The sequence below is a fragment of the Sylvia atricapilla genome, chromosome 17 (assembly GCF_009819655.1).
Source record: "Sylvia atricapilla isolate bSylAtr1 chromosome 17, bSylAtr1.pri, whole genome shotgun sequence".
In the NCBI taxonomy this organism is placed as follows: domain Eukaryota; kingdom Metazoa; phylum Chordata; class Aves; order Passeriformes; family Sylviidae; genus Sylvia; species Sylvia atricapilla.
In genome coordinates, this window is record NC_089156.1 from 2,421,277 (window position 1) to 2,436,655 (window position 15,379).

General features: G+C 43.5%; 1 protein-coding gene across 2 annotated transcripts; it reads right to left on the bottom strand.

Moving 5' to 3' along the window:
- Positions 1-1,461: 1,461 nt before the first annotated feature.
- Positions 1,462-15,337, bottom strand: KLHL22 (kelch like family member 22). Of its 2 annotated transcripts, none has more exons than XM_066331197.1 (7): positions 15,079-15,337; positions 8,813-9,065; positions 7,790-7,955; positions 5,963-6,681; positions 4,548-4,740; positions 3,649-3,882; positions 1,462-2,613 (listed from the first exon to the last, which is right to left on the bottom strand). In XM_066331197.1, the coding sequence occupies exons 2-7, from the start codon at positions 9,037-9,039 to the stop codon at positions 2,236-2,238; spliced, it is 1,917 nt and encodes a 638-aa protein (XP_066187294.1). In that variant the 5' UTR covers positions 9,040-9,065; positions 15,079-15,337; the 3' UTR covers positions 1,462-2,235. The 2 variants fall into 2 exon arrangements, with proteins under 2 accessions (XP_066187294.1, XP_066187293.1); XM_066331196.1 differs by having other exon boundaries at positions 8,813-9,082.
- Positions 15,338-15,379: the final 42 nt, after the last annotated feature.

A 15,379-nucleotide genomic window follows, 5' to 3' on the forward strand; every position in this document is an offset into this window, starting at 1 on the left:
AATCCCCCCCACCCTCCCAAGTTTTCTCAAGATGTTTCTTTGGCTCATTAATTACTCAGGAATGTCTTCTATTCTTCTATGTAATCTAAGAATTAGCCTCTCAGGTTGGTTATTTTTAACAGGGAGTAATACCCTCTAGTGGTACACATAGGAAAGGGAGCTAGACAAAGAATGATGATTTATTTTTTCATCGTTAAAGAGGCTAAGTAAGATTTCATCTAAATAACATAAATAACCCTCTATCTTTGTATAACACAGGGCATCACTGGTCTGTCTAGAGGTGCTGGTTAAAATGGAAAATGCACTGCAGTGAGTTGGATGTCACTTAGAAGCAGCTGGGTCTTTAATCACTTGTTTGCAGAGGAAACAAATTGCCACCTGCAGTCTGGAAGGAGTGACACCCAGGTCAGTGAAGTATGTCCTTACATCTGAAGGCTGCATTTAATTCCTACTCATTACAAGTAACTCTGTAGGCAAAAAAGGAATATTTATCACTCTCTAATATTGCAGTGTAATAAAGTCTGTATTTCCAGACACTGTGTGCAGTCCAGAGTTTGCTATCAAAACAGTATTTTCTGAAAAAGCTCATAATCAGGGTTTCCTGCTGTTACCAAGTCTTTTGTTTTATTTGCCAACTGGCAAAGGTTCAGAGATGGAGGCGAAAATTGAGAGTGCTGAATAATAAAGTCCAACAAATGCCCCTCTTACCAAGAGAAAGCTATTGAACTTATTTAAACAAACGTGCAAATACTCTTGAGTCTTTTTTCCAGAAGCCCAGTCTACTAAAGCAGAGTAACCTAGGTCTGTTTTAAAATTATCTTTGCTTCCATGAACAGAATATCCCCAAGCAGGGAGAATATCCAGGAACCTACTGTATTTTTCTGAAGTAGCACATCCATGTGCAGTATTTGTCACTATGTGATGACACTTGACTAGTCCCATGTCATTCTGATTGTCACTGGTTTTGCCTTTCTGCAACCCCATTTATTGCTGCAAGATGTAAAAGCTTCTGGTAGTTTTTCAGGATTTTCTGGTGGCACTGATTACTCCACCCCTCTAAAGGAAGGATCTCATACTGTTCAGTGTCACACTGGTTCAGATTTTAAATCAGCTTCTAACCTAATGTTAAGCAAGATGGTAGTCAGGAACCAATTATTTTAAGGCCCCATGAAGGAAGGATTTACTGTGCCTTATCTTTCTCAGCTCTAGTTCCTGGCATTAGTTCAGCTACTGCAGGGTCTTGGACCAGTGTAATCTTACACACTTCTTGTTATCTCATTATTTTTTTTTTCTTTTGCTGTGGCAAACCAATCTCTGTTCTCTTTATTCTCTTCTAAAGCATGTAATAAAAGAATGAAAAAATTGCCCATCTCCCAGGCTGGAGTAACTTTGCCAATATTGCTATAGGATATAATGAAACTTTCAGCAGTCACATCACTGTTAATAAAAGGGAGACAGCAGTTAAAAAACTTCTGACAAGAATTTATTAATTTATGGTTGAGAACAAATGTGTCTGACAGTGGAATGATGAGATTGCCATATTCTGTACAGAAAGATTTTTCTAGAAATCCTCTTTCCACTGTGTTGACAGAACTTGCAGTATAGAAGTTCAGGAGTGGGTGTCACTTCACAGACTCTCAGCCAGTTACAAGGATGGCTGCATGCCCAGATGAGATGAAGGTTCAGACTTGCTACTGTTCCTGTTTCTGTATGTTCACTCTTGCTGAAAAACTAATCAAGCTGTCTGACACCTGGCACAGGAGGGCAGCACTAGGTGTTACCTTCCTGTATTAATCTGGCTAGGAAGTTTTATTACCCAAAAGAAAAGGAAAAAAAAAATCTCAACAAGCTATTTTGAGCTAAAAGCTGGAAGGAAAGAAGCTAGTCAAGCTGAGCCTTCTGTGCTTTTTTTCTGTCCATGCTGAAGGCTGAGAAAAGCCTCCTTCATAGTACAAGAACCTCTATACAACTGGGGAGAAATGGCAGTGGTGTGGTTACTTTAAAAACACTGCTTTCTGGCAGGTGGGCAGGTACTGTAAGTGCATTTTGTGCAGAACACTTGCAGATGGGTAGATATTGACTGTGAATGGCATTTTGTGCGGAACACTTATTTTTAAAACCATTAAATACTTTTATGTATATAAGAAAGACATATAAAATCTCTCAAGTACTTTTCCCAAGCCTTCACTTCCTCATCCACTGGCAAAAAAAAAAAAAAAATAAAATTAAGGTTTTCTAATCTTCACTTGAGTTGTCAAATTCCTCCCAGTCTGATACGCTCATAACTTCTGATGGAAAGTCAAGGTGATGCTTCATTCGGTCTGCGTGCCACTCTGAGAGCCACTTCTCTGTTTCCATTAAAATAGCTCTGGGCAACGTGAGGACACAGGCAGCCATCCCAGAAATATCATCCTCCAGCTGGGGGCCTTCCTCCCAACAGTCTCTCTCTGCATCATAAATGTGGACATAGTCCATGCGGATTCCCCTGTTGTGGGATCTGCCTCCCAAGACGTAGATCCTGTTGTCCAAGACCGCAATGCCGGGCTCTCCGTGTCCTGCAGGAAGTGGACACACATTTGTCCACTGGTCAGTGCTTGGCTTATAGCAGGCAACCTGTAAAGCAAAAAAAGGGAAGAGAGAAGCCAGAACTAAACTTGTATCCTAGTGACAGAGCCTGGCCAGAAGGTAAACTATTTAAGAAGGAATATCATCAGTCTGTTGACAGTGTGTTGATAATGAAGGCAGCATATGACTATCTAATACAAGTACAGTGCTCAGCAGAAAATTGTGCATAGTTGCCACATAGCTTTGAAATCACAAGTTCTGACCCTGCTGCTGGAGTAACAGCTGTATGTCATTCCAAAAATGTATACAAAAGTGAAAGAGATGAGGACACGTGCTAATATAACCCCAGGCATAATGCACCTGTTTGCATTAGAGAAAAAATGCTGGAACATACAAATACGGCAAATCTGCTAAGCTGCCTCTGTGCCGTATGTTGGAGAGTTTTAGATTTCATTTGGTACCTACTTGGCTAAATGCTTTCATTTGTAGGCACCTTCTTATCATTCAGATACACTCTTCAGCTAGATTTAATTCTGCCATCTTCACTGGCTCTATAAAAACAGTTCCTTCTTTTCAAGTCTCTAGCAGTTCTAGAAGCTGGAATAAGGTTCAAGAGAATTCTCTCCCAGATGTCCCTTACCATCAGATACTGTACATTTTAATTGCATTATACAACTGCCATCCAAGATATCCTTAACAGCTCTGCCCTGCAATTTTTGAATTGGTAATTCAAAAATTCTCCACTTAGAAAAAAGGCATGTAAAGACAGCATAAAGTAAATTTAACTGATGTGCTACTTACTGGGCATATGCATGCCAATGAAGTTATCCATCAGAGATGTTTCAAAATTGATAAGCATTCCAAGTGCTAGAGCTTTAATGCTTTGTGGGTGAGACAAAGTGTTCAAGACAGACAACAGTAACTAAATCATTGCCAGTTCTGCAGGCGAGTGGGGGAGAGCTCAGCCAGCAGCCACTGCTGAGCAGACAGTTTGATTTGCATACTTAGTAGAAAAAAGACGCTACATCTCAGTGCCAACACCCCTAAGAAAGCAGGACAAGACAGAGGTGTGACATGTCTCACCTGGTGGACGTCCCTCCTGTAGCCAGAGTCGTTGTTGCTGCCCCCGATGACGTAGAGCTTTCCCAGCAGTGCGGCCATGCCGTGCCACGCCCGTCTCACTGGGCCATCTGCCAGGACATCCCAGCGGTCAGTCCTGGGGTCATAGCACTGCAGCTCCTTCAGATAGTCCTCTCCTCTCCTCCCACAGGTGATGTACATCTTCCCATCCAGTGCTGCTCCCGCGTGGGCGTACACCTGCACCACCACAGCAGTGGCAAAGCAAGAGGTTGAGGTCTGGATTTATGTATTTCTCCCGGTTTTGAAGCAGGGAATAGACATGAAGGGGGTGACATTCTTCATGAGTTACGTAGAGATCAAAATCAGTATGGGTTTTCTTATGGACGGCTCTTTCTAAGATACTGTAATTGTGAATTTCTGAATGAAACACATGAGAATTTCTAAAACTGCAGTATTCTGTCTTTATTGTTCCTTGATTAGAAGATCATTCATACTATAACTTTACAGCCTAATCTACTTGGAAGCCTTTTTATTGGTGATTTTTCTTATACAAGCAGCGTTACCAGAAATGCAAGTTATTCTGCTTAGTAGCACTCAATTCAGGCTTTTTATATTTTCAGCGCTGACACACATTTATTATTTGTTTTATTAATAGTTTTGAAGATTAACACATTAAAGGCAAAATCAGCAAGAAACAGGGAAAATAAGCATTTAACTGGAAAATGTAATTTACATATACTATTATTTTATTTTCTTGTCATCCATTTGTTCCATATACAGAGCTTACTACTTTCCATCGGAATATAAGCAATTAAAAGTTACACCAGAGAAAAACATCTTGCAAGATTAAATCAGGAATTGGGGAACTGTGGTAGTGTGTGTGTGGCTAATGCACTCCTTACCTCCTTCTTCAGAGGTGTCACATATTCCCAAGTGTTGGTTTTAGGGTCATACCTCTCCACTTCCCTCAGGTCTTCATGATAATCTCGGCCTGCGACGGCATAAATATAGTTGTCCACGACACAAACACTGAGGTCAGCGTGCTCTTGCTGCAGAGACTGGATCTGGAACCATCTGTTGTGTCGTGGGTCATACCTTGTAAAAGAATGGGAGCAAAGAGTGTTATTCCTACAGCCACAGAATCACTGCTGGAATACCAGACAGCTCCACGGATGTGGGTTACTGAGCTGTCTTCAGCTGAAATTGAGCTCAGCTGTAAGTGATGTGAAACTTAAGTTATTCCTACAGCCACAGAATCACTGCTGGAATACCAGACAGCTCCATGGATGTGGGTTACTGCACTGTCTTCAGCTGAAACTGAGCTCATCTGTAAGTGATGGAAATTTGAAGCATTTTATTATTAGCAAAGTTGTTTCATTCTATTTATAGGAGATGTACTTTAGCTGACATAATCATGCTATAAAAGCCTAGGTTTTCCATTATCTTGTACACTGCTCTCGGGTTACATATCACAATCTCTGTTTGCACAAAGCCATTCTACAAGATAACACAGTCTAAAAATAGCACAAAGACTGAATCTGGATCTTCAAGAATACAAGAACGGCATAAATATGTGGTGGGTTCTTTGATTCCTGTCCCCAAATATCTGCTGCTCAAAGTGAATCTCATGATTCACTTTCATGTCAAACTATCTCTCTCATCTGGAAATTTGAGTTACAGAGAAAACTGGTTGAGAATTGAAACTCTGCATGCCATAAAATAAGAGCAACTCAGCTGAGACTTGTAAAAATGAGCACAATATAAAGGCAAAAGAGTTTATATCTCTTTTTGCAATGTAATGGGCATGAAGGTGTAAATCTGATCCTTCCTCCTGCTCTTTTCCCTGTCATACAGAAATATAAAAGGACTCTGGAATGCTGCTATTGTGCACACAGATTTTTTAAAATCTTTTGGTAATAGCATTTTTTTAAAATCCTTTTGTATTGGGACAAAAACTACACATAGAAGACTTCCAAAAAATGCTAGTTAGAAAACATCTAGACAACCTAGAGTTGAGGCTCATTACTGCTTCCCACACCTTTAATACTTCCCTCCTCCAACAAAGCAGAAAGTAGCACGAGTAATGCTCTTGAATGAGTAGCTGTTTCTACACTGTCAGGCTTGGCTTGGTCTCCTAAGCACTGCTGGGAGCTTCCTTTAACTATGAAGCTCATTTCTTGTGTTTTCTTTCAATGAAGCTCCTGCTCAGTTCCTAATCTTTTGGCTAGCAAGTGTACTGACTGTCTGCTGGCTTTCTGACCCAGAAATGGACAAGAGGGTGGCAATAAAATTAATAGCAGGATTATCCTTAGCTTACCTCCAACACCTTGACTCTGCGCGAAAACCACTTACATTGTTGTCTCCACCAATTAAATAGACAAAATTATTGAGAACAGCAATCCCTTGGTTGGACATTCTGGGGGCTAGTGCAGCTGTAAAGTGCCTCCACTCCCCCAACAAGGGGTTCAGATACTTGGCTTGATCACTGAGGACAATGGATGGAGTAGAATGCATCCCTCCAAATCCCACGACACACTGGAACTCTGATCTCAGCTGTGTCTGGGAGCTCTGAAGCATTGGCTGAAGACATTCATTCTTATGGTACATTAATGCATCTGCAACTGTATCTTTTAAAGGACATGGACTTAATTTGTCATGAAGCCTTTGCAGGATCTGGGGTTCCATCAGAGGAAAACGAACTGTCTCAAGTAGCTTAAGGGGCTCCATCAGGGAGACCTGATCTGTCTCCAGTTCCTCTGGAGAATAGTGATAAAAAAGTGCTCCATCATAAACTTCAAACTCATAGTTAACCTCCAAACGGTTGCTGCTGAGAAGGGAGTAGACTTTCTGCAGGGGTAGCTGTCGGTACACTTGTGTCCTTGAGAAAGCTGTAAAGTTCTTCAAAATGTAGGAGTCCAGCTGCTCACTCAAATGCCTCAAGTCATAGTGGTCAGCTAGTCTGTACACATCAAGGATGTTCTCTTCATCTACCCAGGACATGAGGAAATCACAACAGAACTTAATGACTTCTGGAATCTGCAAGAGAGAGATTTTTCATTTCAGACACCACCTGCCTCACACTTGAGGGATGGGGGACTGAAGCCTGGAATGACTGTAAGGAAATTGTCCACGAAATGGCTGCTCTCATCACAGTCACACCACCATGGTCACTTCTGCCCTATCAACAATTCTCCAGAGAAAGAGAACTCAGTGTGGCTATGTTGATGAATATAACACAGCTCTTCTAGCCACGCTGTACTGCAAGACTGAACTTGGCTTCAGGTGCAGCAGCACTTTGTCTTCCAAGACACATGGGACACTGGGCAGCCAGGAAAACAGACACAGAGGACATGCTGAGTACAGTCACTCTGTGTTTGTCTTTTCAGAGCACTAGAGACATACTATATCAAAGATTGTATCTGTAACAAATACATCACTCAGGGGCATAGGAAGCCATTGGAAAGGAAGGTGAATATTTAGTATTGTCTTCTGAACACAATTTGAAGTTGTATCTGGCAGGAGAAACTACTGGCAAACAAAGAACAAACTGCTGTCCAGGAGCCCCTCTGCTAACAAAGTGTGGAAAAACCGACCAAAGCAAGCACTCAAAAGTTTAAGATTTGGTACCAAAGCCTTGTGCAGCAGTTAGCTGCAGGGGAAATTAAGAGAAAAAAACTTGCCTTAAAAGCACATGAACCCTGTACTTAGTGCAAACCATAGTGGCAGGATTTCCTGTAGTGACAGGGTCAGGAGAGGTCATGTGCCTGTGGACTCACTTGGGGAAGACCTTGAGCAGCACAACAATTTCTGAGCAGCAAACCCTATTCTTTACCATAGGCCAGGGAAGCTTTCATTAGCAGATCAGTGAAAGTGAATGGTATATAATAAAATACTCCTCTAGATGAAAAGGGTAGTGTTTTAAGTAATGAAACCATTGGCACAAATGAGATGTGCAAGTACCCATTCATTGTTCCTACCGTTCTACAGTTAGCTCTAGTGGATCCAGCATCCCAGAAATCCTTACCATGCCCATGCCCCTGCTCACCTCTGAACCCTCCCTCTAACCAAACAGCCATGGTTTCTGTTTCTTTCATCGTTGCTTTTGTTTCTTGTTTCTTTTTTGTCACATCTCCCAGTACCTCACCTGAAGTTGACAGGCTGCAGCTAAGGTTTCCTGTACACTGTTCACACTGAGTTCCAGCTCAGAAGTGTAAATGAAGTTCAAGATTTTACACATTGCATTGTAGGATATGCCATGAATGTGAACTTCTTCTTGTTCCATCTCTCTCAATCCTCCTGCAAACATTCCTCTGCAAAACAGACAATGGCACATGCTATGGCAGATTTGCATTAAAGCTATTTCCAGTTTGCTCATCTTATGTTGTCCTGGGAACATAAAAAATATTCAGAAATACAAAAACCTAACTAGACACTTTTACATTATTACCTCTTCTCTAAGTTAAGAGTACAGGCCTTTAGGACCAAAGAAAGTAACTCTTCATTGTGTAGGAAAACAGTAGAGGCAACCTAGAAGGTACAGTTCACAGGTGGACTAAAATACAGACCCAGCACATCTGGATAGTCAGTGGTCAAAAGCAGATACTCTGGGTCTGGGGAAAGAGGAAACATAGAGGAACTTGGGCCAGTGGGAATTTTTTCTAAGGTTCTTCCTTCAGTTAGAAATTTGTCTGGATTGACTTGGGTGTTTGCTCTATGAAAACAAAGAAACTGCTAATTAAATTGGCTGGGGACTGCCTGGTTTAATCGCTAGCAAGTCACCCTACAGGCACACAACAGTGACCCACCTCCAGTGAGTTTTTGTGTATTATGAAATAATCACAATGGGCAAAGTCTTACAGTGCTAAGGATATGTTAAGAGCCACTTAGAGTGCACTTAAGCAGAAGACACCAGTTCAGATAGCCTCTCCTCTTTATAAACCTCCAAGTACCACAGTGAATTTAGTGGAGGTAAGCTCAGTGTGCAGGAACAAGAGCTTTATTTCTGCAGAGAAATAACAGAGAGATGAATAAAGCCACAGTTAGTATTTTAAAACAGCCTCAGCTCCATCATACGGGTCTGATTTTAGATTCAGAAGGAGTATGCCCAGACAGAAGATTTGAATGTCACAGTTCTAAGAGCGAGAGACGTGCTTGTTCTGAGGGGTACCTGAAGTAGTCACAGGACGCAGCCAGGAGGATGCGATGAGCCTCGATGGGTTTGTCTTCCACCACCAGCACCACATCGAAGAGGATGCTGCTGTCCCGGAGAGACACCAGCCCACTGAGCAGGGCCTGCGAGTGCTCTGCACTGCGGTAAGTGTTGCTGCTGCGCTGCTGCAGGGCCGGCTCCAGGGCAGCTTTGTGTGCCTGAGTCAGCTCCTGATCCTCCGCCATCCCAGGCACAAATGCTCAGCCACCAGCTGCAGCAGAATGAAATCTGTGAGACAACAGAATCAGCAAAGGTTTGTGCTTTTTGCTTTACAAACGGTCCTCTGACCATTGCCTGTCACAGAAAATAAAGCAGCTCTTCAGTCAACGGAGAGACAGTTCTATGCTGAGCAAATTATTCCAAGTTACACTGAAAACAGACAGATGGACATCAGCACACCAAAGTGGCACAGTAAGGTTTTCCAAGAACACAAATTGCAACTCCTGGGTTTTCAGATCAGTATCAGAGTATGTGTCACATGGGGGTTTTTTTCTTAGCAAGAGTTTCACTTCCCAATCCATTACCAAACTCCTTTGTTCCTTTTGTATTTCTGCATAATCTGCAACAAAAAACGGACCAACTTTTTGCCAAATTCCAAATTGCCTAATATTCTCAGTTAACTTTTCTGCAATATAAACTGCAGCTTCTATCTTTCTCTTAATATTTTACCACAGAACCAGAAAGCTCTCATCTTTCCCTGTGTTTGCTTTTTCCATTTTTCGTAGCTGAGCACATTCGCAACTGTAATTGTGTACAATACTGTATGAAACTGCACACTCCAAAATGAATTTATTTTGGCAACTTCAAGCTAGCAATGACAACTGCTTTCCACTTCCCTGTGACTCCCTGCAGAGGGGAGGTATTTCCTCCAGAATGGGCACTGTCCAAGGCTATCCTGTACCTTTTTCTAGGGCTGCCACTGACACACTGGGAAGGTCCCCTATGGCACATTGGGAAACACCTGTAAAAAGCTATCTGGAAGTGATTGTGTTTCATGTCTATGGTTAAGCAATCAAAATCTCATGAGTCCTCTTCTACCATCCTGTAATTTACCGTGTCCATTGTCTTTGAAGAATGTCAGAAGCTGTAGCAGTCAGAGCTTATGGACTCTATGCAGTTGTCAGAGCACATTAAGAAAACAGCCCCCATTAGCAAAAGGAAGTAAGTGAGCTCATGTGGCTGCTAACACATTCATAAGATCCTCTCTTCAGCAACCTGGGAAACAGCTTAGTGCCACAAGGGACAGTCACAAGGGGTTAGCAGCAGTCAGGGAAGCACAAGAGAACAAATCCAGTAAATCCAAACAAGCAGTGACGAAATGGAACCACTGTTTAATTGTGCCAGCCATAGACAGTGAGTGCAGCACTGGAGATCTCTCAAAATACTGCAGGTATTCTGGGTATGGGCAGCAAGGAAGCAGCTACCCAGATGATACCAAGAAATACGAAAATGTTTATTGTTCTGCCTGAGGAAGTTAGCCTACACTGTCCAAAACAAAAGGAAGGTGGGTGTTGCGTGGTGAATGGGATGGAAAAAGCCCTGAGAAAGTGTATTAATGCTTATCTGCTCTTTGCCAGCAAAACCAGAAAAGACAGCAGCTCAGAAGACAAGCTCTGACAAGACAGCCTTCTGGGGAGCTCTGAGGTCGATTAGAGAGGGAAAACTATCCATCATCAGCTGAAGAGATGAGTAATGGGTTATTTTTCATGACAGGTTGATGCTTTTCCTAGAAATCAAATGAAAGCAGACAAAACATTACTGTATCATTGCATTTGCTCCTGGGGCATACTAAGAGTGATGGATTGAGGAAAGGGAAATAATATAGTAAGAAAGGCAAGTCAAACAGTGACTGTTACATGAGATCAGAAATTTCCCATTTCACTAAAAGGAAATAAATGTAGCAAAACCAAAGTAGGGTGACATATGGTCCAAATGAGGAATTGATTAAGATTAATTCTGTTAATGTGGTTAAAGCTCCAAAGCAGGTTACATCTTTTCCTCTTCTGAGAGAGCCGTATCAAAAGAAGTCCCCATGGAAGTGAAATCGCTGTCTCAAAAAACAGAAGTAGAAGCAAGAAATTAACTCTTTTCTGCCTCTCAAGTAATTTCAGGAGTAAGGGAAACAGCATGACCTTTGATACAACCTTACAGTGTATGTATGACTTTCATATCCTGCAGTCATTGGTGGGAGAGAGGCCAAGGCAAGATAAGTGAGAGATAAAACCACACAGGCTGCTAAAGCCCTGTAACAAGTGTTAACAAAGAAATGTATTGTAGGAGAAGCAGGTTACAGAGAGAGGGATCCATGTAGGGTAGAGTGGGAAACCCATATAACAATGCAAGCCTTTATTCTTTAAATTTTAATTAATATGATTGTAGATAGTTACTGTTCAGAATACATTCTCTATCAGAATGATCTCAAGAAGTAACAGAAAGGGGATGAAGCTTAGGATTCTGGTTATTCAACTGAAATAACTTGTTACCTACCCATGAAGATTTGTGGTAATTTTTAAAAACAAAATCCCTTCTCTGATCAACAACAGAATACTTGCTTTCATAATAAAGGTATGTGGCTTATGACTGAGGAAGCTGTGACTGGGACAGGAGGATTTTAGGGAATGCACTGCAGTTTGATCAAGGGCAAAATGTTGAGAAACTGGTATGCTGGTTTGCTCTCATGCTCACTGAAAATCCTTACCCTTTTAAGAACACAAGGTCTAGGAATGGAGTAACTCAACCACAGGCAGAGGGGAAGGGAAAAGTTAAAGGCATGGCAAAATGGATATGGTAGAGAAGGCAGTGTCTAATAATATTTTTCAACACAGATCAATTTTCACACCATGGTGTTCCAGTGCTGCCATTACAGCCTCTGTTTTCTGGTGAGGGATGCTGTGCTTTAATGTGGTGTAGATAATTTACAGTGCTCAAGTCTGTTGTTGGTATGATGCACACCTAAGCAAGTATTCACCCCTTGAATGACCAGCATCCAGGGCAGAGAGATGCTCCTAATGTGAGGTGCCTGTGTGGGTTTGGGGGTGTCTTTTTGTAAAGTTGTGCTGACAGCCTTGATTCTCTACTGTAAAGAAATGGCTGGATGCAGGAAGGATTAACCAAGTTAGTTTCTATGGAAACTCAGACATTTTTGTATTCAGGAGCTCGTGGCTGTCAGTTACATCACTACAAAGAGGTGTTTTACGCAGATAGTGATATTTTCTTGTGCATCAACTGTGCCCAAAATAAACTCGAGCTTGCTGGTGTCGGGTATCCAAATCTGTTTCACTTACTGCCATATGGACAGGTGGCTCGGGCTTGGTGGGGGTCCCATGCTTTCTCAGAAGTGTGGAATAATTTAGACTGGAAAGAAACTTGGGAGGTCTCTAGCCCAATCTGTGCTCGAAGCAGGGAAACCTTCAAAATCAGGTCAGGATGTGGAGAGCCTTGTCTAGTCAAGTGCAAAATCCCCATCCTTGTCGGTAGTCAGAAAACTGATTGCTTAACCACCAGATTCGTTTTCTTCTTTAGCTGTCTGAATTTTTTTCCTGCAATTTGTGACACTTGCCTCTCATCCCTGGCATAGAGAGTTTGGCTCTACATTGTCCTGTGCCCGTTAAGTAGTTTTAAAAATGTCAGTTGGCTCTGCCCTTATTCTTTTTGCCCCATACTGAACAAATCCAGTGTTCTTGCCTTGCAGGTGCTTCTACCTTCTTCTAAGTGCCCCTGCCCTGTATGGTTCCTCCACTGAATTCTCAGGGTTTTCTTTCAGTAGAGAGCTCAAAACTGGGCACAGTATTCCAGTTTTTTGGGATTGTGAGTGGTTAATAGTAATTTCACATGACCTACTGGCCATACTCTTGCTAATACAGCTCAGGTATGAAGCTGGACCACACTGGAGGAATCATATTCAACTAGCTGCTCATCAGGATCCCCAGGGTCTCTTCCTTGCAAACAGGCTTGTCTCCTACCTGGTATCTGGAGTTACTCTTAGCCAGCATGACTTTGCTTTTGCTGTTAAAAATTATGTAGTTTCTCTTGGTCTCAGAGCTTGCTGTCCTCTTTCTTGCAGGCCATATTCATCAGAGCTTTTCCCTGACACACCAGTGTGGTGTGCTGGCTGGGATCCAAATACATTAGGCCCTTAAAAGTCTTAACGCATTGGAGGAATTTGAAAATCTGTGCCCTAAGGCTTCCCACACCCTTCATCTCGCCCTAGGGAGTACCAAGGATTAGGATTTAAACCAGGCCTCCAGCTGCAGGCCTGACAAGACAAGATCCAGGGCTGGAGCAAAATGCTCTGCTGAGTCTTGGGGGCTGCAGATGCCAGCAGGCAGAACCTGGCTATGCACCAGAGTTATAACGGGGCAGAGGACACACAGACAAACACATCAACTCAATCAGGGAGTGTGCAGAAAGGAGAGGCAGCTGGGTGCTGCCAAAATAGTTGGGGAAACAAAATGTGATGCCACAAACAATGTAAAATGAAAAGCAAAACTATTGCTCATTCTAACTGGAGTGCAAATACCAGAATAATTCATTAACTATGTGATAATTTGTGATAGGCATTTGTGAGACAGCTACATAGAAGACAATTGAGTTGATGTTACACGTAGACAAGACTTAAACCAGTTTTGTGCTTTTCTAAGGAAAAGGGAAGAAAGGTAAAGGGAAGGCAGAAGCTTTTATCAGTAATTCTTCTTTCAGAATCACTCTATGCATTCACAACTGTGCAAAAATAAGTCTTCTAAAAGAATCCATTTTAGGAATCCTCTACATATAAAAGAAACAACCCAAACAACTCCTTTTGACCGAGGTCCCCACAAAAAGAAAGAAAGGAGGATATCTGGTATTATATAATATCTCAGCATTATTTTTGAGCACTCAAATGATGACGTGCTTTTGCCTGTTCTGTACACACAGCCTTCCCTTATGTCACTAATGGAAATATGCAGAAACACACTCTGAATTGACTTCCTGAGGCATTTTCAGTTCCTAGCATTAGTAGTATACTTGAAGTGTGGGAGGAAACCAAAAGGCGTGGCTCGGGAAACAGCTTTTGCAATCTATGCTGTCTCACAAATGTTGGCATTCATTCCTTTCAGCAAACACCTGGGGGGTTTTGCTTTTTCCCCCCCCAAACACATTACAAGTTATTTCTAAGACATATCCAGAATAAAACATCTAATTTAAAATGGACATGACAACACCACCAGGAAGTATATTTATATTTAAATAAATGGATACTTAAAAAATTTTTTTCCTCCCATGAATAGTATTATAATCTAAAGAATAGGTGCTTTCTAATTTGAGTGTTTTACCTTATCTGTAACAGATTTGCAACTTACCCACATTCACAGAACTGAAATGCATAGAACTGCTCTGCAATTTTTGTATAATTTATAAATTAGCCAATATGCTCAAAGAATTTTGAGAAACTCAGGTAGCTGCCAACTCTTGAACCTGATTTATTGAGTTGCTTAAAGTATATAATGACTTTTTAAGTATTCTAAAAAACGAAGAGAAAAAAAAAATGAAAGCAATTATTTCTATGCCAAACACAACACTTAAATGACCTGGAAAAGAGCAAGGGCCTCTCCCAGCACTGTCCAGCTGCAGTTTCTCATGAAAATGAAATTTTTTTTCTTATTATTCACCACATTAATTTTGTTCTGGCAGGTGTCTGTAGGGTTCTAACCCATGCCTGAGACATTTCTCATTAGTGACACGGAACGAGCAGTTTTCCCTGCAGGGGAAGGTGACCTGGAATTGCACACCGCTCGGCGAGGCAGCCTGGCTGCACACCAGCCCTGTGACGAAGAGGTCAAAGCCAGGTGAAGCACAGTCACGATTTTACTTTCTGTCGCCGGGCTGGCCATGCCTTTGCAGGTCCTGACAGCCGCTCCGGCCGCAGCCGCTCCCCGCTCCCGTGCGGGCAGCCCGGCTCCCCGGCACAGCTACCGGGGCCGGCCTCCACCTGCCGGGCGTCCTGAGCGCCTTCGTGCCGGCGCCAGGGCTGGGGCTGCCCGGCCCCGGCACCTCCCTCCCGCTCTCCCGCGGTGTCCCCGGGCGGCGGGACACGGCCTCGGCCCGCGGGGTCGGGCCGGGACACGCTCCACGCTCGGCCCCGGGGCTCCGCGGCGCCCCCGGGGAACGGCAGCGCCGGTGCCGGCAGAGGAGCCCCGGGCGGCCCGGCGGGGCCCGCGCTCCCTCGCCCCCGCCGCAGCACCTACCGAGAGCGGCGGCGGCGCCTCCGCCTTCATGTGCGACCCGGAACCCACCGGGGGAGGGAGGGGCGGCGGCGGCCGGAACCGGGGCGGGCGGCGTGGGCGGCCCCGGCACCGCCCGGGAAAGTGCTGCGGCTGTGCCCGGTGAGTGCCGGGCCGGTCACCACCGCGGGGAACCCGGGGCTGCCGTGGTCGCGGCCCTCGGGGCCAGTGCGGGGCGCGCCCGGGCCGCCACCGCCGAGTAGTGCCCCTGGGCCGGACTACATTTCCCAGCGAGCCTCACACCGAGCAGGCAGATCCCGCGAGG